Here is a 25,882-nt window from a genome sequence, read left to right as displayed (position 1 = left end):
TATCACAATAGAGATAGATACTGTATCACTGTAGATATAGATACTGTATCACTGTAGAGATAGATAATGTAGATATTGTATTTATCTCTATTGCTCTCACCACAGAACTAGAATGAGAATGTATTTATATGGCTTTCACAGCCGTAGACAGACGGATATTGAGGCTTTTGATTTTATATCAACTTGATACAGTGGGGGGAAAAAGTATTTAGTCAGCCACCAATTGTGCAAGTTCTCCCACTTAAAAAGATGAGAGAGGCCTGTAATTTTCATCATAGGTACACGTCAACTATGACAGACAAATTGGGGAAAGAAAAATCCAGAAAATCACATTGTAGGATTTTTAATGAATTTATTTGCAAATTATGGTGGAAAATAATTATTTGGTCACCTACAAACAAGCAAGATTTCTGGCTCTCACAGACCTGTAACTTCTTCTTTAAGAGGCTCCTCTGTCCTCCACTCATTACCTGTATTAATGGCACCTGTTTGAACTTGTTATCAGTATAAAAGACACCTGTCCACAACCTCAAACAGTCACACTCCAAACTCCACTATGGCCAAGACCAAAGAGCTGTCAAAGGACACCAGAAACAAAATTGTAGACCTGCACCAGGCTGGGAAGACTGAATCTGCAATAGGTAAGCAGCTTGGTATGAAGAAATCAACTGTGGGAGCAATTATTAGGAAATGGAAGACATACAAGACCACTGATAATCTCCCTCGATCTGGGGCTCCACGCAAGATCTCACCCCCGTGGGGTCAAAATGATCACAAGAACGGTGAGCAAAAATCCCAGAACCACACGGGGGGACCTAGTGAATGACCTGCAGAGAGCTGGGACCAAAGTAACAAAGCCTACCATCAGTAACACACTACGCCGCCAGGGACTCAAATCCTGCAGTGCCAGATGTGTCCCCCTGCTTAAGCCAGTACATGTCCAGGCCCGTCTGAAGTTTGCTAGAGTGCATTTGGATGATCCAGAAGAGGATTGGGAGAATGTCATATGGTCAGATGAAACCAAAATAGAACTTTTTGGTAAAAACTCAACTTATCGTGTTTGGAGGACAAAGAATGCTGAGTTGCATACAAAGAACACTATACCTACTGTGAAGCATGGGGGTGGAAACATCATGCTTTGGGGCTGTTTTTCTGCAAAGGGACCAGGACGTCTGATCCATGTAAAGGAGCAACGAAGGAGTGGCTTCGTAAGAAGCATTTCAAGGTCCTGGAGTGGCCTAGCCAGTCTCCAGATCTCAACCCCATAGAAAATCTTTGGAGGGAGTTGAAAGTCCGTGTTGCCCAGCGACAGCCCCAAAACATCACTGCTCTAGAGGAGATCTGCATGGAGGAATGGGCCAAAATACCAGCAACAGTGTGTGAAAACCTTGTGAAGACTTACAGAAAACGTTTGACCTGTGTCATTGCCAACAAAGGGTATATAACAAAGTATTGAGAAACTTTTGTTATTGACCAAATACTTATTTTCCACCATCATTTGCAAATAAATTCATTAAAAATCCTACAATGTGATTTTCTGGATTTTTTTTTCTCATTTTGTCTGTCATAGTTGACGTGTACCTATGATGAAAATTACAGGCCTCTCTCATCTTTTTAAGTGGGAGAACTTGCACAATTGGTGGCTGACAGAGGGTAGTGCGTACGGCCCAGTACATCACTGGGGCCAAGCTTCCTGCCATCCAGGACCTCTATACCAGGCGGTGTCAGAGGAAGGCCCTCAAAATTGTCAAAGACTCCAGCCACCCTAGTCATAGACTGTTCTCTCTGCTACCGCACGGCAAGCGGTACCGGAGTGCCAAGTCTAGGTCCAAAAGACTCAACAGCTTCTACCCCCAAGCCATAAGACTCCTGAACAGCTAATCATGGCTACCCGGACTATTTGCACTGCCCCCCCACCCCATCCTTTTACGCTGCTGCTACTCTGTTAATTATTTATGCATAGTCACTTTAACTCTACCCACATGTACATATTACTTCAACTACCTCAACTAGCCGGTGCCCCCGCACATTGACTCTGCACCGGTACCCCCCTGTATATATAGCCTCCCTACTGTTATTTTATTTTACTTCTGCTCTTTTTTTTCTCAACACTTTTTTTGTTGTTGTTTTATGTTTACTTTTTTGTTAAAAAGAAATGCACTGTTGGTTAAGGGCTGTAAGTAAGCATTTCACTGTAATGTCTGCACCTGTTGTATTCGGCGCATGTGGCCCAAAAATTTTGATTTGATTTGATTTGACTAAATAATTTTTTCCCCCACTGTATATGCTTCAATAAAATACATCAGATTGATTTCTGCATATCAAGAAATAGACTACATGTGTGTTTGACCTATGATCTGACTGATATCTGTTGCACTAGGCATTACTCCATGTTGTAATTTAACGTGTTAAACTGGTTTCTGTGTCTGGGACTGATTGTTGTCTCTAATCAATAGCTACTGCTATTCATTCTCATGCTTGTCTGGAACTGATTGTTGTCTCTAATCAATAGCTGCTGCTATTCATTCTCATGCTTGTTTGTTTGATTCCTCTTCTTCTTACTTCTGTCTGTGAAGTCGTCTTGCTTCTGCAAGGATTATAGATCTCTTGCAAGAGATTTTCACCTTCAATCTTTTGCAGTTACGTTCAAAAAATAGGGGGCAGAGAGCTTTGAAAGTCCCCCTTGTAAGAGGCTATAACCTGGAGTCACTGTGGCTCTGTTTCTTGCAGAACCAAGTGGAAGAGCTTAATCAGAGACTGAGGCAAGCTGTTGATGGTACGTCTCTCTCTGGTCCATATCGTTGGTCTTATGCCTGAGTAGTAGTAATGCTAACACCTGTGTAATAATCTGTAATTACTGCACTAACAATGTTGTTATTAACATGTTATTACATAGGGGTTGAAACGTGACCTATTTCTCATATTACTATTGAATATCATCTTCAGAGTGTTGTTACAAGCTTCTGGGGTTGTCCTCTTCTCCTCCAGACAGCAAGAACCTCCCTCATGGTCGACCTGCACTTCTGTTCCGTGCTAAATATAGCATTCTACACCACAGTGACTATATCAGTGGGTACAGTGAATCACTCTCTATGCCCCTATGGACGTCCTATACTGTCTCCAAACAGGTATGTCATACAGGACATAGCTTACAAGTTTCATACATTGTTTATGTTGATATTAGCTATATGCTATTTACTGCACACTTGAGTTTATAACTTGACTTTTGACTTGAATGCAAGGGAAAATAGCTAATTCAAGAATCCTCTCAAGATAAGCCCATGGACTGGTACATACATCGTCAATACTTTATGTTGACTACTAAGTTGAACAGTGGTCTAATTATAGTCTAGAGTAGGGCTCTCCAACCCTGTTCCTGGAGAGAAACCGTCCTGTAGGTTTTAACACCAACCCTGTTCCTGGAGAGATACCGTCCTGTAGGTTTTAAAACCAACCCTGTTCCTGGAGAGATACCGTCCTGTAGGTTTTAAAACCAACCCTGTTCCTGGAGAGATACCGTCCTGTAGGTTTTTAACTCCAATCCTGTTCCTGGAGAGCTTACCGCCCTGTAGGTTTTCACTCAAATCCAATCAAATCAAATTTGATTTGTCACATGCGCAGAATACAACAGGTGTAGACCTTACCGTGAAATGCTTACTTACAAGCCCTTAACCAACAATGACGTTTTAAGAAAAATAAGTGTTAAGAGAAAATATATTTTTTTAAAGTATGATGATGATAATAATAATAATAATAATAATAATAATAATAATAATAATAACAGTAGTGAGGCGATATACAGGGGGTACCGGTACTGAGTCAATGTGGGGGGGCACCGGTTAGTCGAGGTCATTGAGGTAATATGTACAGCGCATTCGGAAAGTATTCAGACCCCTTGACTTTTTCCACATTTTGTTACATTACAGCCTTATTCTAAAATTGATTAAATTGTTTTTTTCCCCTCATCAATCTACACACAATACCACATAATGACAAAGCAAAAACAGGTTTTTAGAAATTCTTGAACATTTCGTACAAATAAAAAACAGATATCACATTTACATAAGTATTCAGACCCTTTACTCAGTACTTTGTTGAAGCACCTTTGGCAGTGATTACAGCCTGGAGTCTTCTTGGGTTTGACGCTACAAGCTTGGCACACCTGTATTTGGGGAGTTTCTTCCATTCTTCTCTGCAGATCCTCTCAAGCTCTGTCACGTTGGATGGAGAGCTTCACTGCACAGCTATTTTCAGGTCTCTCCAGAGATATTTGATCGGGTTCAAGTCCGGGCTCTTGCTGGGCAACTCAAGGACATTCAGAGACTTGTCCCGAAGCCACTCCTGTATTGTCATGGCTGTGTGCTTAAGGTCGTTGTCCTGTTGGAAGGTGAACCTTCGCCCCAGTCTGAGGTACTGAGCACTCTGGAGCAAGTTTTCATCAAGGATCTCTCAGTACTTTGCTCTGTTAATCTTTCCCTCGATCCTGACTAGTCTTCCAGTCCCTGCCGCTGAAAAACATCCCCACAGCATGAAGCTGCCACCACCATGCTTCACCGTAGGGATAGTGCCAGGTTTCCTCCAGACGTGACGCTTGGCGTTCAGGCCAAAGAGTTCAATCTTGGTTTCATCAGACCAGATAATCTTGTTTCTCATGGTCTTGAGAGTCTTTAGGTGCCTTTTGGCAAACTCCAAGCGTGCTGTCATGTGCTGTTTACTGAGGAGTGGCTTCCGTCTGGCCACTCTACCATAAAGTGTTGCAGAGATGGTTGTCCTTCTGGAAGGTTCTCCCATCTCCACAGAGGAACTCTGGAGCTCTGTCAGAGTGACCATCGGGTTCTTGGTCACCTCCCTGACCAAGGCCCTTCTCCCCCAATTGCTCACTTTGGCCGGGCGGCCAGCTCTAGGAAGAGTCTTGGTGGTTCCAAACTTCTTCCATTTAAGAATGATGGAGGCCACTGTGTTCTTGGGGACCTTCAATGCTGCAGACATTTTTTGGTACCCTTCCCCAGATCTGTGCCTCGACACAATCCTATCTCGGAGCTCTACGGACAATTCCTTCGACCTCATGGCTTGGTTTTTGCACTGTCAACTGTGGGACCTTATTTAGACAGGTGTGAGCCTTTCCAAATCCTGTCCAATCAATTGAATTTACCATAGGTGGACTCCAATCAAGTTGTAGAAACATCTCAAGGATGATCAGTGGAAACAGGATGCACCTGAGCTCAATTTTGTGTCTCATAGCAAAGGGTCTGAATACTTAAATAAAAATAAATAAATAAATAATTGGTCATTTAGCAGACGCTCTTATCCAGAGCGACTTACAGGAGCAATTAGGGTTAAGTAAATAAGGTATGTATTTTATTTTTAATACATTTGCAAACATTTCAAAAAATCTGTTTTCGCTTTTTCATTATGGGGTATTGTGTGTAGTTTGATGAAGAACAAAATTAATTTAATCAATTTTAGAATAAGGCTGTAACGTAACAAAATGTGGAAAAGGGGAAGGATTCTGAATACTTTCTGAATGCACTGTATCTCTCCAGGAACAGGGTTGGAGTTAAAACCTACAGGGGGGTGTCTCTCCAGGAACAGGGTTGGAGTTAAAACCTACAGGAGGGTGTCTCTCCAGGAACAGGGTTGGAGTTAAAACCTACAGGAGGGTGTCTCTCCAGGAACAGGGTTGGAGTTAAAACCTACAGGAGGGTGTCTCTCCAGGAACAGGGTTGGAGTTAAAACCTACAGGAGGGTGTCTCTCCAGGAACAGGGTTGGAGAGTCCTGCTCTAGTGTATTGTCAGTGACTACAGTCTACAGTGGTCTAATGTTGACTACAGTCTACAGTGTTCTAATGTTGACTACAGTCTACAGTGTTCTAATGTTGACTACAGTGGTCTAATGTTGACTACAGTCTACAGTGTTCTAATGTTGACTACAGTCTACAGTGTTCTAATGTTGACTACAGTCTACAGTGGTCTAATGTTGACTACAGTCTACAGTGTTCTAACGTTGACTACAGTCTACAGTGTTCTAATGTTGACTACAGTGGTCTAATGTTGACTACAGTCTACAGTGTTCTAATGTTGACTACAGTCTACAGTGGTCTAATGTTGACTACAGTCTACAGTGGTCTAATGTTGACTACAGTCTACAGTGGTCTAATGTTGACTACAGTCTACAGTGTTCTAACGTTGACTACAGTCTACAGTGTTCTAATGTTGACTAGAGTGGTCTAATGTTGACCACAGTCTACAGTGGTCTAATGTTGACTACAGTGTTCTAACGTTGACTACAGTCTACAGTGTTCTAATGTTGACTACAGTCTATAGTGGTCTAATGTTGACTACAGTCTACAGTGGTCTAATGTTGACTACAGTCTACAGTGGTCTAATGTTGACTACAGTCTACAGTGGTCTAATGTTGACTACAGTCTACAGTGGTCTAATGTTGACTACAGTCTACAGTGTTCTAATGTTGACTACAGTGGTCTAATGTTGACTACAGTCTACAGTGGTCTAATGTTGACTACAGTCTACAGTGGTCTAATGTTGACTACAGTCTACAGTGGTCTAATGTTGACTACAGTCTACAGTGGTCTAATGTTGACCACAATCTATAGTGTTCTAACGTTGACTACAGTCTACAGTGGTCTAATGTTGACTACAGTGTTCTAACGTTGACTACAGTCTACAGTGTTCTAATGTTGACTACAGTGTTCTAACGTTGACTACAGTCTACAGTGTTCTAATGTTGACTACAGTCTACAGTGGTATAATGTTGACCACAGTCTATGGTGTTCTAACGTTGACTACAGTCTACAGTGGTCTAATGTTGACTACAGTCTACAGTGTTCTAATGTTGACTACAGTCTATAGTGGTCTAATGTTGACTACAGTCTACAGTGGTCTAATGTTGACTACAGTCTACAGTGGTCTAATGTTGACTACAGTCTACAGTGGTCTAATGTTGACTACAGTCTACAGTGGTCTAATGTTGACCACAATCTATAGTGTTCTAACGTTGACTACAGTCTACAGTGGTCTAATGTTGACTACAGTGTTCTAACGTTGACTACAGTCTACAGTGTTCTAATGTTGACTACAGTGTTCTAACGTTGACTACAGTCTACAGTGTTCTAATGTTGACTACAGTCTACAGTGGTCTAATGTTGACCACAGTCTATGGTGTTCTAACGTTGACTACAGTCTACAGTGGTCTAACGTTGACTACAGTGTTCTAACGTTGACTACAGTCTACAGTGTTCTAATGTTGACTACAGTGTTCTAACGTTGACTACAGTCTACAGTGGTCTAACGTTGACTACAGTGTTCTAACGTTGACTACAGTCTACAGTGTTCTAACGTTGACTACAGTCTACAGTGTTCTAACGTTGACTACAGTCTACAGTGTTCTAACGTTGACTACAGTATTCTAATGTTGACTACAGTGTTCTAATGTTGACTACAGTCTACAGTGTTCTAATGTTGACTACAGTGGTCTAACGTTGACTACAGTCTACAGTGTTCTAACGTTGATTACAGTCTACAGTTTTCTAATGTTGACTACAGTGTTCTAACGTTGACTACAATCTACAGTGGTCTAACGTTGACTACAGTCTACAGTGTTCTAATGTTGACTACAGTCTACAGTGTTCTAACGTTGATTACAGTCTACAGTGTTCTAATGTTGACTACAGTGTTCAAACGTTGACTACAGTCTACAGTGTTCTAACGTTGACTACAGTGTTCTAATGTTGACTACAGTGTTCTAACGTTGACTACAGTGTTCTAACGTTGACTACAGTGTTCAAACGTTGACTACAGTCTACAGTGTTCTAACGTTGACTACAGTGTTCTAACGTTGACTACAGTGTTCTAATGTTGACTACAGTGTTCTAACGTTGACTACAGTGTTCTAACGTTGACTACAGTGTTCAAATGTTGACTACAGTCTACAGTGTTCTAACGTTGACTACAGTGGTCTAACGTTGACTACAGTGTTCTAACGTTGACTACAATGTTCTAACGTTGACTACAGTCTACGGTGTTCTAATGTTGACTACAGTGGTCTAACGTTGACTACAGTCTACAGTGTTCTAATGTTGACTACAGTCTACAGTGTTCTAACGTTGATTATAGTGTTCTAATGTTGACTACAGTGTTCTAACGTTGACTACAGTCTACAGTGGTCTAACGTTGACTACAGTCTACAGTGTTCTAATGTTGACTACAGTCTACAGTGTTCTAACGTTGATTACAGTCTACAGTGTTCTAATGTTGACTACAGTGTTCAAACGTTGACTACAGTCTACAGTGTTCTAACGTTGACTACAGTGTTCTAACGTTGACTACAGTGTTCTAACGTTGACTACAGTGTTCTAACGTTGACTACAGTCTACAGTGTTCTAACGTTGACTACAGTGTTCTAATGTTGACTACAGTGTTCTAACGTTGACTACAGTGTTCTAACGTTGACTACAGTGTTCTAACGTTGACTACAGTCTACAGTGGTCTAACGTTGTGGTTGTGTTTTCCAGGTGGAAGTAACACCTCTACCAGAGCATCTGACTAACTGTGTCAGACCTGACATCCGTATCCCTCCGGCCTTCAGCCAATCCTGCTCCAACTACAAGGCTGACAAACAGATCTCCTACGCCTTCCTCTACCCTCCACGTACGTCCTCAATGTTATCTCCTGTCAGATCTCATATTGTTTACCAGTGGCTGGTTGCACCAGTTTGGGGTACGCCTGATCCTAACACTACATTCGGCTTAGCATTTAAAGACTAACTTTGGAACGCCCAGCTGATGCAACCATGTACTATAGTTTACAATGTAGTAATAAGACATGAGGCAATCTAAATTGTACTGTACATTCAAGCATTGATTTTCCACCATTTTGTTTTATCTATAGAGCTGGCTCCGACCCAAGACGGCAAATTTGATGCAGTCCTCATCACTAACACCGTACCCATGTACCCAGCATTCAAAAGTAAGTCAAACTTTTTTTTAAACTACATGGCATGTCAAATGTAATCCATAGGCCACATTCATATGTCATCACCAGTGAACAGAAATCACACTGACAAGATGGCCACATTCATATGTCATCACCAGTGAACAGAAATCACACTGACAAGATGGCCACATTCATATGTCATCACCAGTGAACAGAAATCACACTGACAAGATGGCCACATTCATATGTCATCACCAGTGAACAGAAATCACACTGACAAGATGAATTGATGTAATTGGGTCCTGGTTTACTCCTGTTTTCACTCAGTCTAAATTGAATGTTTGAGGAAGTAATTACTTTTAACTAATGATCTGCAAGACCCAACAACGAGAGAGACTTAAAAGGAAGACTGGGAGAGTGAATGTGCGTGTGAGGGTTAAAGTGTGTGTGAGAGTCAGTGTGTGTGTGTGTGTGTGTGTGTGTGTGTATGTAAAGAGTCAGTGTGTATGGATAGCGTGTGGGTTGACAGTTTAGGGGTGGTCAGTTGTATGACCTCAGATGTTGAAGTGGGCCACTGTGTGTGAGGGCTGCCTCTGTACTGGAAGAATGTCCACAACAATAATCCCTCCATAATCCCATATAGCTACGCACAACCCCACCTCCTCTCCATAATGGACACACTTCAAATATGTTGGTTTCACAGTTAGTGAATACATATATTTGTGAAGTTTTCCTGCTGCTCTTGTAACAGGTTGCCTTTCTCTCTCTCTCTCCCTCTCTCTTTCTCTGTCTCTCCTTCAGGAATATGGAGCTACTTCCAGAAGACTCTTGTGAAGAAGTATGCCATGGAGAGAAATGGGGTCAACTTGATCTGTGGTCCCATATTTGACTATGACTACGATGGCCTGAGAGACTCGGCAGAGAAAATTAAACAGTAAGGGCTTTTGGTCTTCACTGCTAATACTTACATACAGGCTGCATGCATCCCAAATAGCCCCCTATTTATAGTCCACAATTATAGTGCACTACTTTTGACCAGGGCCCCTATTCCCTTTATAGTGCACTACTTTTGACCAGGGCCGGTCAAAAGTAGTGCACTTCAAAAGGAAATAGGGTGCCATTTGGGATGCCTCCACAATACTGCATAGTACTGTACTTCTCAATGGAAAGTAAATGGGAAGTCAAACCCGACCTTGTTTAGCATCTTAACGATTTGGAACGGTCAATGTTTCTCTTTCCTTTCCTGCACAAGGCCAATATTGTATTTAGTATTTTACTCATTCAGCACAAAGAGGCAAATTAGTGTATTGTCCTAGAAATTATCCAGCTAAATGTAAAATGCAGCTTTAGGGCCACCTAGTGGCTAAGATCTGTCATTACAAATATATGTATTTCTGGCTCTTTTCAATCACCACCATCGTAATGTCACTGAACCTCACATAGAGCCGTTATGTGATTGAATGTGTGTTCTCTGTCTGTGGGACTATGCTGTCTCATAGTTACTGACTGGCCTCTGGCTACATATAGTCTACCATGAACAAATATTCAACCTCCTCTGGTGATCTTCACGTGTGTTTCTCTACTGTCTCCCACAGGTACGTAAGTGGTTCAGGATCTATCCCAACCCACTACTACTGTGTGATAACCAGTTGTCTGGACTTCACTCAGGCTGAGGACGTCTGTACTGGACCTCTTAGCAGCTCTGCCTTCATCCTACCACACCGCTCAGACAACGACGAGAGCTGCAATGTGAGTCCCTGGCTACGTCCAACATGGCAGCCTAACCCCCATATAGAGCACTACTTTTGGCCAGAGCCCCATAGGGCTGCTACATAGGGCTGCTACCAAGGGTGGCTACATAGGGCTGCTACATAGGGCTGCTACATAAGGCTGCTACATAGGGCTGCTACATAAGGCTGCTACATAGGGCTGCTACATAGGGCTGCTACATAGGGCTGCTACATAGGGCTGCTACATAAGGCTGCTACATAGGGCTGCTACATAGGGCTGCTACATAGGGCTGCTACATAGGGCTGCTACATAGGGCGGCTACATAGGGCTGCTACATAGGACTGCTACCAAGGGCTGCTACATAGGGCTGCTACATAGGGCTGCTGCATAGGGCTGCTACATAGGGCTGCTACATAGGGCTGCTACATAGGGCTGCTACATAGGGCTGCTACATAGGGCTGCTACATAAGGCTGCTACATAGGGCTGCTACATAGGGCTGCTACATAGGGCTGCTACATAGGGCTGCTACATAAGGCTGCTACATAGGGCTGCTACATAGGGCTGCTACATAAGGCTGCTACATAGGGCTGCTACATAAGGCTGCTACATAGGGCTGCTACATAGGGCTGCTACATAGGGCTGCTACATAGGGCTGCTACATAGGGCTGCTACATAGGGCTGCTACATAGGGCTGCTACATAGGGCTGCTACATAGGGCTGCTACATAAGGCTGCTACATAGGGCTGCTACATAGGGCTGCTACATAAGGCTGCTACATAGGGCTGCTACATAAGGCTGCTACATAGGGCTGCTACATAGGGCTGCTACATAAGGCTGCTACATAGGGCTGCTACATAAGGCTGCTACATAGGGCAGCTACATAGGGCTGCTACATAGGGCTGCTACATAGGGCTGCTACATAAGGCTGCTACATAGGGCTGCTACATAGGGCTGCTACATAGGGCTGCTACATAGGGCTGCTACATAAGGCTGCTACATAGGGCTGCTACATAGGGCGGCTACATAGGGCTGCTACATAGGGCTGCTACATAAGGCTGCTACATAGGGCTGCTACATAGGGCTGCTACATAGAGCTGTTACATAAGGCTGCTACATAGGGCTGTTACATAAGGCTGCTACATAGGGCTGCTACATAGGACGGCTACATAAGGCTCTGATCAAAGGTAGTGTATTATGTAGGGAATAGGGTGCCATTGTCACACACACACACAGACACACACACAGACACACACACAGACACACACACAGACACACACACACACACACAGACACACAGACACACACAGACACACACACAGACACACACACACAGACACACACACAGACACACACACAAACACACACACAGACACACACACACAGACACACAGACACACACACAGACACACACAGACACACAAACACACACACAGAGACACACACACACACACACACAGACACACACACAGACACACACACACACACACACACACACACAGAAACACAGAGATAAATTGTGAGTGAGAGAGACAGAGGACAGAGAAAGAGAGAGAGAGAGATCTCAGAGCATCATCAAACTTGCAGGTAGCTGATGTTGTCTTGTGTGATGTTGTCTTCGTCCCCCAGAGCTCTGAGGAGGAGTCTAAGTGGGTGGAGGATCTGATGAAGCTGCACACGGCCCGGGTCCGAGACGTAGAGATCCTCACGGGCCTGGACTTCTACCGCCGGACCAGCCGGAGTTACCCAGAAATCCTCTCACTGAAGACTCACATGCACACGTACGAGAGTGAGATCTAAACCACTGTCTGTCTGTCTGTCTACCCTCCCCTGTCTTCACCACAGCTCTGATGGTCTGGTGTATATTTTGAATATGTCGTGTTTGTTTTACCACATGTATTATTCTAATGTTTATTAATGGCTGTTCTGTTCCTCTGTAATGTAACACATTTCCTGACCATTTTTGTTTTTTTTGTGATTAACAAGCATGAATTGAATTGCCTTATTTTTGTTACTTGTATTGATGATGTGATGCTGTGTGTGTTGTTGTATGTGTGATGTTTCTGATGCATGTCTTGCTGGTGATGGCTGAGAGTATTGAGTGTGTTAATAATAAGCTCTGTCTGTATTGTACTGAACCTGTAGTGTTGATATCCTTTTAAACATGTACCGGACACTTGTGTGATCAACTTATTTATGCCTAATGTAGAGTCCTGATATTTCAATACAATAAACCTTTTGTACTACCTCGTCTGTCCAGAGGTCATTGCTGCTCACCATTGTTGGTTTGATTACAGTTGTTTCCAACTGCTTACACACAAATTATTTTCATGTCACACGATTTTTGAAACCTCTCACTCAAATCTTGGTCAAAGGTCAGATTACCTGTTTTGAACAATGGATGCCAACAATGGACAGAGAGCAAGAGGAGTAGGAGGGAGAGGCAGGGGACAACAACGAGGACAAATTCAAAGACGAAGAGTTGGAGGAGGAAGAGGAAGAGGAAGAAGAGGACGAGGGCAAAGAAGAGAAGGAAGGAAGGAGAGCCATCTCTGATGAGATTAGGGCAACACTTGTTGATCATGTGATCAACCACGGTTTGACCATGAGAGAGGCTGGACTGAGAGTCCAGCCCAACTTGAGTCGATTTACAGTGGCGTCCATAATTCGAACCTTCAGAAATGAGAACAGGTATGCAACTATCTAATGACTATTTTAGCATTGCAGTAATGTACTGTAAAATACGTATGACTGCATAGTATTGCATAAACATTTGTAACTCTAAGCCATCCATTTACTGGACTGCATTGAATGAATGAGGTTGGTTATCATGCTGTACTACCTTTTTTTTGTACATTGTTTACAGTTCCTATGCTGAACACATGCTGCGTTTGAATTCTGTACAGAGTGGAAAGGCAAAGACATCATGGAGGACGAGGACGCTTGTTTACAGATGTACAAGAGACTGCAATTATAAATATGGTTTTGGCCAACAATGCAATTAGGATTTGAGAGATAAGAGAACATATCTTGAATAATGACACCATATTTAACGACATCAATGCTGTAAGCCTGTCGACCATACAACGCATCCTCCAACGGCACCAAGTGACGATGAAACAACTTTACAAGGTGCCGTTTGAGAGAAGCTCTGACAGAGTCAAGAATCTGCGACATGACTTTGTAGAGGTATGTATGCAACACTACTTCCAGTACTTCAGACATACCATATTTACTCATCTGTATATCCTTTTGTCTGTTACAGAGAGTATTGGAGATGGATGCCCATGTAATTCGCCATGAATTTATTTATGTGGATGAGGTTGGCTTCAACCTCACCAAAACCAGGCGCCGCGGAGGAAATGTAATAGGACAGAGGGCAATTACCAATGTCCCTGGACAGCGTGGGGGTAATATAACTATGTGTGCTGCCATCACTCAAAATGGGGTCCTCCATCACAATGCCACACTGGGTCCGTACAACACCGGCCATATGCTCACTTTTCTGGATGCAATTTACACAATGCTTCTCCCTGATCCAGACCAGGAGCCTGCTAGATTTGTGGTTATATGGGACAATGTTAGTTTTCACCGGGCTGTTCTGGTCCAAAACTGGTTTGCCACCCATCCACAATTTGTAGTTTTGTACCTACCCCCATATTCACCTTTTCTAAATCCCATAGAGGAATTCTTCCCAGCCTGGCGCTGGAAAGTGTATGATCGCCAACCCTATGCCCGCATGCCGCTTCTCCAGGCAATGGAGGACGCATGTGGGGACATAGAGGTTGCCTCTGTCCAAGGTTGGATACGCCATGCTAGGAGATACTTCCCTTGATGTTTGGCAAGAGAAAACGTATCTTGTGATGTGGACGAAGTATTGTGGCCAGACCCAGCCCGGAGAAGAGATGAAGCGTAGCTTAGCATTGGTGACTGCCCCCCCCTACCAATTCCTGGAATGCCCCCCCCCCAGGACCCCACACACACAATTGTGTTCTTTACTTATAATAATAATATAATATGCCATTTAGCAGACGCTTTTATCCAAAGCGACTTACAGTCATGTGCGCATACATTTTTACGTATGGGTGGTCCCGGGGATCGAACCCACTACCCTGGCGTTACAAGCGCCATGCTCTACCAATTGAGCTACAGAGGACCACATTTTACTGTATTCTAAAGGATATACTTTCGGTTTACATATGTTTATGGTTTTGTTGTATGCTGCTGTATACAACAGTAATGTTTGGCCTAATAAATATTTTCTGTTTCTACATTGCATTGGTGTTTACAGTGTACTTGTTACCCCTCTCAGCAGATTACGTTCACTGTAGAACATTGTATTGAAATGTAGATATAAGCCTATGAAAGACCAAAGAGCTTTAGATTTAGAACAACAGTGTTTACATGGTATATCGAAAAATGTACTATTATGAAAGAAGTGTTTGCCATTTGATGCAAATGCTTCATTCTGACATGTGTTTATGGCATTTTGAATGCAGGGTTACATTTTGAAGGAGATGTGAGGCATTTTGCATGTGCAGTTTTGGGAATTGTGTGTAGAGTTTTGAGAAAAGGAGACATAGTTTTGAAAACGTGTGTAAGCAGTTGGAAAAAAAAACTGTAATGCTAGCAATATTAGCATTGATATGATCATCAAATCAAAAACATCATCAATCAAAAAAAGCCTGTTCCTGTAGTTGGGAGATTTAATTTCAGCAATAAATGTGTGTTTGTGTAAATGGGTGTAGTGACAGGCTGTAATGGCAAGAGATAGGCTTCTAACTTGTAGTCTACACTACAGAAATGCCTACCTACAAGATTCTTCCGAGAAAGAAATCTAGGACGTGCATCTGGTCTGATTCAATGGGCCACATATCTGATTACACTGCAAACACCAGTCTGTCTCAACACTACGGTGATGACATACTGTCGTTTTCTCAGTGCTTTATCTCTGAGTGAGTGAGAGAGACGAGAGAAAATATATTCCACCAGCTGGATGCAGGTAAATGACTGGACACCCTCTCTACGTCCCAAACGGAACCCTATCCCCTACATAGGCAGCGTTTACACAGGCAGCTCAATTCTGATAAATATTCCCCCCACTAATTGGTCTTTCGACCAATCACATCAGATCTTTTACAGAGGTGATCTGATTGGTCAAAAGACCAATTTTGTGGAGAAAAGAAAGTTCAGAATTAGGCTGCCTGTGTAAACGTTGCCATAGTGCACTACTTTGGAGCAAGGCCCATAGTGATTATATAAGGAATAGGGGGGCTATTTGGGAAGCTCTCCCTGTTTATGAACGGTCACTCATACCAATGGCTTCCTTTGAAATCAAAGTTCACTGCCGGTGTTGAGGGCAATGGCATCGTCCAAGCTCAATAATCCCTTTTTCTTCCCAATTGGTCGTTAGTCTTGTCCCATCACTGCAACTCCCCTACGGACTCGGGAGAGGCGAAGGTCGAGAGCCATGTGTCCCCCGAAACACGACCCTGCCAAGCCGCACTGCTCGCTTAACCCAGAAGCACCAATGTGTCGGAGGAAACACCGTCCAGCTGGTGACCGAAGTCAGTTTGCAGGCGCCCGGCCCGCCACAAGGAGTCGCTAGAGCGCAATGGGAAAAGGAAATCCCAGCCGGCCAAACCCTCCCCTAACCCGGACGATGCTGGGCCAATTGTGCACCGCCTCATGGGTCTCCCGGTCACGGCAGGCTGTGACACAGCCTGGGATCGAACCCGGGTCTGTAGTGACGCCTCAAGCACTGCGCCACTCCGGAGGCCACAGTGGGTCAATTCTTGATGGCTGACATGCGCGTGCGTTCATTCTAGCTTGCGAATTGAAATAAGGTTAATTAAGGTTGCATTTGGCCTCGACTATACACCACTGGTTATTTTACTAAGTTTTTTAAAGTCAATAAGCTACTACTAGCTAGCTAGCTATACTGACTAGCTAGGTTCACAATGTAAACAAAAGCAACTTGAGTATCATTTAGTACAACCACTAGTAACAATAGAATGAGTACTTGCGAAAAACTGGACCAACAGTTATTGGACTTATGCATAATGGATTAACAAGGTAAAGTCCAGTAGGGGAAAATAGAACAAAGACTCTCTTCTCGTCTGCTATTCTCTGCTCTCAAACCAACGCGCTCTGTGTAGCAGGTAGAACGTCACATTGACACAACGCGGATGGCAAAGCAACGCGACACTTCCAGTGGAGCTGAAGTGTAACGTGCTGTACTTTTCCAAATTAGCTCTACAGACCACCAGGACCAGACACTCTGCAGACCAGGGACACTGCAGTGATGGTCATGGTTGACTAATTAGCTCTACAGATCACTAGGACCAGACACTCTGCAGACCAGGGACACTGCAGTGATGGCCGTGGCTGACTTTTACTCCTTATAGGAATAACAATAGAAGTCGTGTGTCCTTATACTTCGCTGCACTTCTTAAATATTCCACAAGGTGTCGCTGTTTGTTGGATAGTGATTTTTTGCACCAGCTCTGGGAGAGCTTTGCGCATTCAGTAATTTGTAAAGAACGAGTGTTGGAAGTTAGAGCACACCATAATCTCTGACTAATGGTCATAAAGCATGCTATGTCACATACATTAGACGGGTTATCTCTAAGCTATGCATTAACCTACAGTACCAGTCAAAAATGTGGACACACCTACTCATTTAAGGGTTTTTCTTTATTTTTACTATTTTCTACATTGTAGAATAATAGTGAAGACATTAAAACTATCAAATAACACATATGGAATCATGTTGTAACCAAAAAAGTGTTAAACAAATCAAAATATATTTTATATTTGAGATTCTTCAAAGTAGCCCCCCTTTGCCTTGATGACAGCTTTGCACACTCTTGGCATTCTCTCAACCAGCTTCATGAGGAATGCTTTTCAAACAGTCTTGAAGGAGTTCCCACATATGCTGAGCACTTGTTGGCTGCCTTTCCTTCACTCTGCGGTCCAACTAATCCCAAACCATCTCAATTGGGTTGAGGGCGGGTGATTGTGGAGGCCAGGTCGTCTGATGCAGCACTCCATCACTCTCCTTCTTGGTCAAATAGCCCTTACACAGCCTGGAGGTGTGTTGGGTCATTGTCCTGTTGAAAAACAAATGATAGTCCCACTAAGTGCAAACCAGATGGGATGGTGTATCGCTGCAGAATGCTGTGGTAGCCATGCTGGTTAAGTGTGCCTTGAATTCTAAATAAATCACAGACAATGTCACCAGCAAAGCACCCCCACACCATCACACCTCCTCCTCCATGCTTCACGGTGGGAACCACACATGCAGAGTTAATCCGTTCACCTATTCTGTGTCTCACAAAGACACGGCAGTTGGAACCAAACATCTCAAATTTGGACTCATCGTGTTTCTTGGCCCAAGCAAGTCTCTTCTTCTTGTTGGTGTCCTTTAGTAGTGGTTTCTTTGCAGCAATTCAACCATGAAGGCCTGATTCACGCAGTTTCCTCTGAGCAGTTGATGTTGAGATGTGTCTGTTACTTGAACTCTGTGAAGCATTTATTTGGGCTGCAATTTCTGAGGCTGGTAACTCTAATGAACCTCTGCAGCAGAGGTAACTCTGGGTCTTCCATTCCTGTGGCGGTCCTCATGAGAGCCAGTTTCATCATAGCGCTTGATGGTTTTTGCGACCGTACTTGAAGAAACTTTCAAAATTCTTGACATTTTCACTGACATTTAAGACTGACCTTTCATGTCTTAAAGTAACGATGGACTGTCGTTTCTCTTTGCTTATTTGAGCTGTTCTTGCCATAATATGGACTTGGTCTTTTACCAAATAGTGCTATCTTCTGTATACCACCCCTACCTTGTCACAACACAACTGATTGGCTCAAACGCATTAAGAAGGAAAGAAATTCCACAATTGAACTTTTAACTAGGCACACCTGTTAATTGAAATGCATTCCAGGTGACTACCTCATGACGCTGGTTGAGAGAATGCCAAGAGTGTGCAAAGCTGTCATCAAGGCAAAGGGTGGCTACATTTTTACATTTACCAGACGCTCTTATCCAGAGCGACTTACAGTTAGTGAGTGCATAAAAAAAGTTCATACTGGCCCCCCGTGGGAATCGAACCTGAAACCCTGGCGTTGCAAGTGCCATGCTCTACCAACTGAGCTTCAGGAGGCTACTTTGAAGAATCTCAAATATAAAATATATTTTGATTTGTTTAACACTTTTTTGGTTACTACATGATTCCATATGTGTTATTTCATAGTTTTGATGTCTTCACTATTATTCTACAATGTAGAAAATAGTACAAATAAAGAAAAAACCCTTGAATGAGTAGGTGTGTCCACATTTTTTGACTGGTACTGTATATGAAAGGTGTTATGCCATTCTTGTGTTATGCAGTTTTAGGTCAATCTAATGGACATCATCTGTTGTCCAACAATCTATCTACACAGTATATCATGATGGTTGGAATAAAGACAAACAAATCAGAAGTTATAGAAAAAAAATACATATTTAATATGAAATAATGAGTAAGCACAGTATTATTATAATGACAGAAAAGGCTGGGTGAAACACAACCAGAGTACACATACAGACACTATATAGAATTCATATTTACACTAGGTTTACAAAGACATAAAGACACTATATATAATTCATATTTACATTAGGTTTACAAAGACATACAGACACTATATAGAATTCATATTTACATTGGGTTTACAAAGACATACAGACACTATATAGAATTCATATTTACATTGGGTTTACAAAGACATACAGACAACGTGTATTTAATACACGCTCACACCAACTATACAGTAAGTATTTACATAACTTGTGTCTTTCTACAAGAGACTACTGGATACAAGCCTTTGGAAAAGACCACACAGGAGTAGAAAATTAACATTCTGTTTTAGAAAAATCTACATTGCATTGCAGTCAATTAAAGTATATCAGACCTGGGTGATGTACCTATGTCAAAGACTTTGGAGGTGCACTTGACTTAGCTTGCCCTGTACAACGGAACCAACGGAACAGTCTCATAAACTGCCAGCTCAAGTTAAATCATCTCAAGTGTTTGACACATGTATTTGACCCAGGTCTGACGTGTATTGGGGGGGCTAGTGGTCCAAGAGGGGTGCCTTTACAGGCTGCTGTAGAAAGCAGCAGTACGTTATGAGAACGACCTTTGACCTGGCTGTTGACATGACTGTTGTGTGGGCCAAGACCAAGTTGACTGGAGAGCCTGGGAGAGGGCAAGAGTCTGGAATGTCTAAAAGGTCAAAGGTCAGAGGTATGAGGGGGAATAGAAAGACAAGGTTTTCACCTGAACAAATACAACAGTGAGCAGGTGTTGCTTTCATGAGACATTTTTTTGTGACGTGCAGCTGGAAAATTGTTGGAAGTGCATACATTGCACTTGAAACGATTGTAGGTAGCTTAACCGCTATTTTCGTAAATACCTCTGGAACAGCCAGAGGATGTCTAAAACTGACCTAGGAGCTCTGCATGATCACTGAGGCCGTTTGCAGCAAGCAGAAAAGGAAAACTCTGCCATTGTGATACACTAAAGCACAACGTTTCCTGTAGCGGTCCTCTGTAGCTCAATTGGTAGAGCATGGTGCTTGTAACGCCAGGGTGGTGGGTTCGATCCCCGGGACCACACATATGTAAAAATGTATGCATACATGACTGTAAGTCGCTTTGGATAAAGCGTCTGCTAAATGGCATATTATTATGCAGAAAGCTCATCTATTCTGTAAAGTTAGCTAAGGGCTGACTGTGAAGATCTCAATTGCATACTCCTCGCGTCCTCTCTCTCCTCGCCTCCTTCTCAAAACCCATTGGAAGAGAATGTCAGAGGGGCGGGACATCTGGCTTTTTCATCCAATGGGTTTTGAGAAGGAGGCGAGAGGAGGCGACAAGTATGCGATTGAGATTCTCCCTCTGAGACCAACCACCAGATGGCGATATAGAGTCATCTTACTACAGCACAGCACAATACTACCGTCACAGATGAACAGGAGAAACTTCAGTCGTGAGTATCTGCGGTACAGTGTTACAACCTGTAGCCGCTGTAGACCAGGTCTGATGGCTGATACTCAGCGTTGTCTCTGGGACAGTGGTAGTGGCAGGCGCAGGTGTTGATGAACATCATGGGTTTCTTGACGGCTTTACCCTGAGCGCACCGGAACTCCACCTGCACTGTCCTGGTGCTGTGGGGGGTGCAGCAGCGGCCGTCCACACACACGCCACAGTACCGGGGCTTGTAGGTCTGGACGCTGGTGCAGTTCTTATAGCTGAACTGGACGGGTTTCACCGCCTTCTTCATCCGCAGGCACTTGCTTCCTCTCTGAAGATTTAGAAGAAGAAACGATTGTCAGTGGGTGAACACCGTAATACGTCTTTCATGTATTTTGTCGGAGCTCTTGTGAGTTTTTGTGAGTTAGAAGATTTTCAATGCATTTAGTCTCGAATGGCAAAAAAAAAAAAAAGTATATTCTTCCATTTAAATTCTTGATGTATTTTCCTTCTACAACTGTGATTTGGTATGTATTATTAATGCAGTAAGAGTTGGTTGGGTAGCCTACCTTGGGAACGTCATTCTGCTGAAGCTGCTGGTGCTGTTTGCTACAGGGCCTGACGATGCACAGCCGCGTCTGCTTGACCATCTCACAGTGGGTGTTCTTGTTGGTGACCCGGGTGGAGATGCCCATGCCACAGGTCCGAGAGCAGGCGCCCCACTCCGTAGTCTGCTCTATGCAGTTAGTACTGGGGTCCCACGAGTCAAACCCCACTGTCTCCTCCTGTCTGTAGGCTGTACGGGGGGGACAGGGAGAGAGACACCGGATGAGACAGATGTTGTGACGTGGGAAATGCAGATGCATGCTAGATTGATTGATGGACATGAGAATTGCTGGGCGAAAGTGCATAAGATGTTAGACAGGCATTGGGATCTGTGTGGTCTGCATGATTGATACACCTACATTGGTGTATAATCGGTATACAGGTAATCAACTTCACAGTTCTATCGGAATCTATTTCTTTAGGTGTCCATTAGTCAAAGATTAAGAACGATCCAAGGTACGTCACATTCCAGAGCACAGGAAATGGAATGTTTCGGCTGGCTACGGTCTACACAGAGGCTTCCTGGGATAAGTCAACTTGTCTCTCTCTCTGTACTCAGAGGCATTCAGCATTTCCCTTCACACAGAGCCAGCCAGGTCAACCCAGAGGCATGCAAGAATCCGTCTCTTGACTTTGTGGCTTGCACCAGAGTACCACATGGCACCCTATTCCCTGTGTAGTACACTAGAGAGCAGAGAGACTGAGTGCTTACCAGCCATGGCGAAGCTGCCCAGGGCACTGGCCTCCGGTTGGGGCTCACACACCCACTTCTCACAGCACTCCCCTGGGACCGCCACCTTCCTGGGCAGAGGGCAGTCGGGGCCCGGCAGCATCACGTCCAGGTTGCAGCGGGGCACGCAGGCGATCTGGCTGTCCCTGCATGTGCACTGGTACTTGCAGCTGGGGAAGAAGGTCTCCCTGTTCTGGTACACTGAACCGTCCAACAGGCAGATGTCTCCCTCGTGAGCTGTGAAGAGAGGAGGACACAAGAAAAGTATAAATCAATATTTAAAACCTTTAATTTCCAATACTCATATCTAGATAAAATCTACAATTTCATATATTTAAGTGTGTGTGTCTTCAAATGAATGTGAATTGTAAAAACAAAGAGTTCTCAAATAATAGACAAAATACATCATCATCATCATCATCATCATCATTGATAGCTCTTGGATCGGGGCAAATCACTCACCGACACAGACACCTGTCCTCTGGTATACATCGGCTGTGTAGTCGCAGTTCAGACCCTTGTGTGTATCACAGGGATTTATTTCCGAGCACACCTCTCCTTTCTGCCTCGCACAGACCAGACAGCATGCACAGTCATCCAGAATCAACTGGACCCCGGGGGCGCACATCGGAGGCTCCTGCGGGCAGAGGCACCTTGTCGGACACACCTGCGCCAAGATCTGGGAGCAAATCTGAAGAAAAAAAAAAGGTTAAACTGTTCAAATGTGATTTTTTTTTCAAAGTTGTTGCTTTCAAATTCTTAACATGATGTAGTTTGGATTAGCCTACTCTGTAACGTTAACTGAATGTATTTACCTGTGTTGAAATGCAGAAAATGAAAAGTGCAAGCTTAGACATCCTGATTCAGTGAACGGTCGTTTTCTCTTGGTAGAATCGTTCCTGTTCTGTGTCTTGCTGAAGCTCTGTAAATCCCTTTGGCGCGCTTCAGACGTGTGTGCAGAGGCATTTATAATGGTCCTGTCTAACGACACGGTGACGAGTGAAGGAGGGATGGAGGAAAGGGAAGGAGGAAGGGGGTGACGGAGGGATCACCCCCCTGGCCCTGGTAGAGTCTGGGAATTCTGACATCTGATTGGATCAGGAGGAGACTCACATTTTCCTGTTAGATCCTGAGTTCTTCACACACAGAGGAAGGCTACAGTACTGACAGTACGCTACATAATGATATACATGTTTCAGTGAATCTATGTTTATTAAAGGCGATCGATATATAGGACACATAACCTCATTTGACAGTTTTATTGCTGCTATTCATATCAACAATCAACATTTTTCACGATCATTCAAATGAACCTACTTCAAACTAGTTCCTCCGTTCCTTGATCTTCATTATTGTGATCATTACATCTCTGGAATGAAAAAAGATCAAACTTGGCTAGCAGAATAGATATCACACTGGTCGATCTAACTTGGCTAGCAGAATAGATATCACACTGGTCGATCTAACTTGGCTAGCAGAATAGATATCACACTGGTCGATCTAACTTGGCTAGCAGAATAGATATCACACTGGTCGATCTAACTTGGCTAGCAGAATAGATATCACACTGGTCGATCTAACTTGGCTAGCAGAATAGATATCACACTGGTCGATCTAACTTGGCTAGCAGAATAGATATCACACTGGTCGATCTAACTTGGCTAGCAGAATAGATATCACACTGGTCGATCTAACTTGGCTAGCAGAATAGATATCACACTGGTCGATCTAACTTGGCTAGCAGAATAGATATCACACTGGTCAATCTAACATGGCTAGCAGAATAGATATCACACTGGTCGATCTAACTTGGCTAGCAGAATAGATAAACCAGTAAAGCCCCTCTTGCATGATGGTGATTCCTTACATGTCAGTCAGCAGTCAGTGGGCAAGAGGTTTTCCCTTTGAAACGTTTGCTGGCTGCATAATTACAAATCTAGGGGGAAACTTAGATGGCTACTCCATCTGGGTTTTATTTAACAAGTTGTGATGTGGTGCCTGAAGTAGGACAAATGAGGCAACTGGCTGAATGAGCCCACATGAGTGACATCACTAGTGTGTTTACCAGTGTTTTAAACACCACGTCGGCGTCCCAAATGGAACCCTAGTTTCTTCCAGTGTTGTTAAGCCTGAGCATGTTCTTTTGACGCCCCTCTGTCTGAGATACAGGTCGTTGAGATTTGTGTCAGGGATTTGGGCAGTTGGAGACGGTGATTTAGACAGTTGGAGACACTGATTTGGGCAGTTGGAGACGGTGATTTGGGCAGTTGGAGACGCAGATTTGGGCAGTTGGAGACTGTGATTTGGGCAGTTGGAGACAGTGATTTGGGCAGTTGGAGACAGTGATTTGGGCAGTTGGAGATGCTGATTTGGGCAGTTGGAGACAGTGATTTGGGCAGTTAGAGACAGTGATATTTGCAGTTGGAGACGCTCATTTGGGCAGTTGGAGACAGTGATTTGGGCAGTTGGAGACGGTGATTTGGGCAGTTGGAGACGCAGATTTGGGCAGTTGGAGACTGTGATTTGGGCAGTTGGAGACAGTGATTTGGGCAGTTGGAGACAGTGATTTGGGCAGTTGGAGATGCTGATTTGGGCAGTTGGAGACAGTGATTTGGGCAGTTGGAGACACTGATTTGGGCAGTTGGAGACAGTGATTTGGGCAGTTGGAGACAGTGATTTGGGCAGTTGGAGACGGTGATTTGGGCAGTTGTAAAAGTATTGGGCTGTGTAGTGTGGACGTCACTGAGGACCTTGGTGGTGTAATATAAGAGGGAAGTTCATTAGCATTGTCTGTGGCCCAAATGGCAGCCTACTCCCTATATAGTTCACTATTTTTGACCAGAACCCTATGGACCTTGGTCGAAAAGTAGTGAACTATGTAGCAAATAGGGTGCCATTTGGGGGACACATTGTGTGTGCCTATGAGTCAGCACGATGAGTTTATTTTGAATGGTGGCTGTGCAGTGTGCTTTATAGAGGCTGACAATATGTTTATTTGGGTCCGATTCAGATCTTTGGAGGGACAAAACTTACTGGTACCGATATACAGGTATCTGCCGACATACTGTTTTTTACAGTTGGGAAATGAAAAAGTGAAATTTTTCCACACTGAAATTGCCATCCAAAAGAGCAATTGTCCAAGAAATATACTTCAAATGTTGATTTCTTACATTGTGACAATAATGAAGTGTTCAGATCAGCATGAGAGTCCCCCTTTCTCCTCCTATTTATTGAATATCGGTTATAGGTGGAATTATCGGTCGATATCGATATACACTACACGGCCGAGTATCCGAATCCGGGTGGATTTGATAGTGTTATCTGCAGCTGCTGTGAGTTAATCCAAGGTTTGATTCAATTCATATTTTGGAATCCAGTTCCTGCATTCCACCCATTTCTAACATTCTCTCCATGGAACATTCTTTCCATTCTCCATTTATCACCAGTCACAACAATCAATGAAACATCTCGGCTACCTCCCCTAGAACTGAAACAACGCATGCTGCGTCCAATCCTTCTATCCCTGCTTGCGTCCCAAATGGCACCCTATTCCCTATATAGTGCACATAATTTGACCAGGGCCCATATATATATATATATAGGGCTCTGGTCAAAAGTAGTGCACTATATAGGGAATAGGGTGCCATTTGGGACACAGCCTCTATCCATGCTGCCGCCAGAAAGAGCAGCTGCTGGAAAAGCAGCTTTATAAATGACCGGAGATTCAGAGCAGCTCTCTCTGCTGCCAGTCACATGATTCACTGCTGGTCAAATAGTGTTCGCTCTGGAAGTTGAAAAATGTCAGACTTTCACAGTTGTGTGTTTGCTGACTGGGTCTGGTGCGTTCCTC

The 25,882-nt window shown here is 43.6% G+C and overlaps 2 protein-coding genes across 3 annotated transcripts in view; one reads left to right on the top strand and one right to left on the bottom strand.

The window, feature by feature from the left end:
* Window positions 1-12,927, top strand: part of LOC121542748 (ectonucleotide pyrophosphatase/phosphodiesterase family member 2-like) — a 48,277-nt gene extending 35,350 nt beyond the window's left edge. The window contains exons 19-25 of one of the 2 annotated variants that reach the window (XM_041852272.2): window positions 2,731-2,776; window positions 2,989-3,128; window positions 8,532-8,667; window positions 8,908-8,985; window positions 9,754-9,886; window positions 10,548-10,701; window positions 12,311-12,927. In XM_041852272.2, coding sequence (XP_041708206.1) covers window positions 2,731-2,776; window positions 2,989-3,128; window positions 8,532-8,667; window positions 8,908-8,985; window positions 9,754-9,886; window positions 10,548-10,701; window positions 12,311-12,481 — 858 coding nt within the window. In that variant the 3' untranslated portion in view covers window positions 12,482-12,927. Of the gene's footprint in view, window positions 1-2,640; window positions 2,777-2,988; window positions 3,129-8,531; window positions 8,668-8,907; window positions 8,986-9,753; window positions 9,887-10,547; window positions 10,702-12,310 lie in introns of both variants that reach the window. The other variant, XM_041852270.2, reaches the window with a different exon arrangement.
* A 7,412-nt stretch (window positions 12,928-20,339) lies between these two features.
* Window positions 20,340-22,957, bottom strand: LOC121542362 (CCN family member 3). The gene is made up of 5 exons (XM_041851764.2): window positions 22,848-22,957; window positions 22,495-22,723; window positions 22,015-22,269; window positions 21,266-21,492; window positions 20,340-21,027 (listed from the first exon to the last, which is right to left on the bottom strand). The coding sequence occupies exons 1-5, from the start codon at window positions 22,887-22,889 to the stop codon at window positions 20,734-20,736; spliced, it is 1,047 nt and encodes a 348-aa protein (XP_041707698.1). The 5' UTR covers window positions 22,890-22,957; the 3' UTR covers window positions 20,340-20,733.
* Between the last annotated feature and the right edge of the window lie 2,925 nt (window positions 22,958-25,882).

This window comes from Coregonus clupeaformis, unplaced genomic scaffold (genome assembly GCF_020615455.1).
Source record: "Coregonus clupeaformis isolate EN_2021a unplaced genomic scaffold, ASM2061545v1 scaf0146, whole genome shotgun sequence".
NCBI lineage: Eukaryota > Metazoa > Chordata > Actinopteri > Salmoniformes > Salmonidae > Coregonus > Coregonus clupeaformis.
This window is presented reverse-complemented; position numbering and strand designations above follow the sequence as displayed.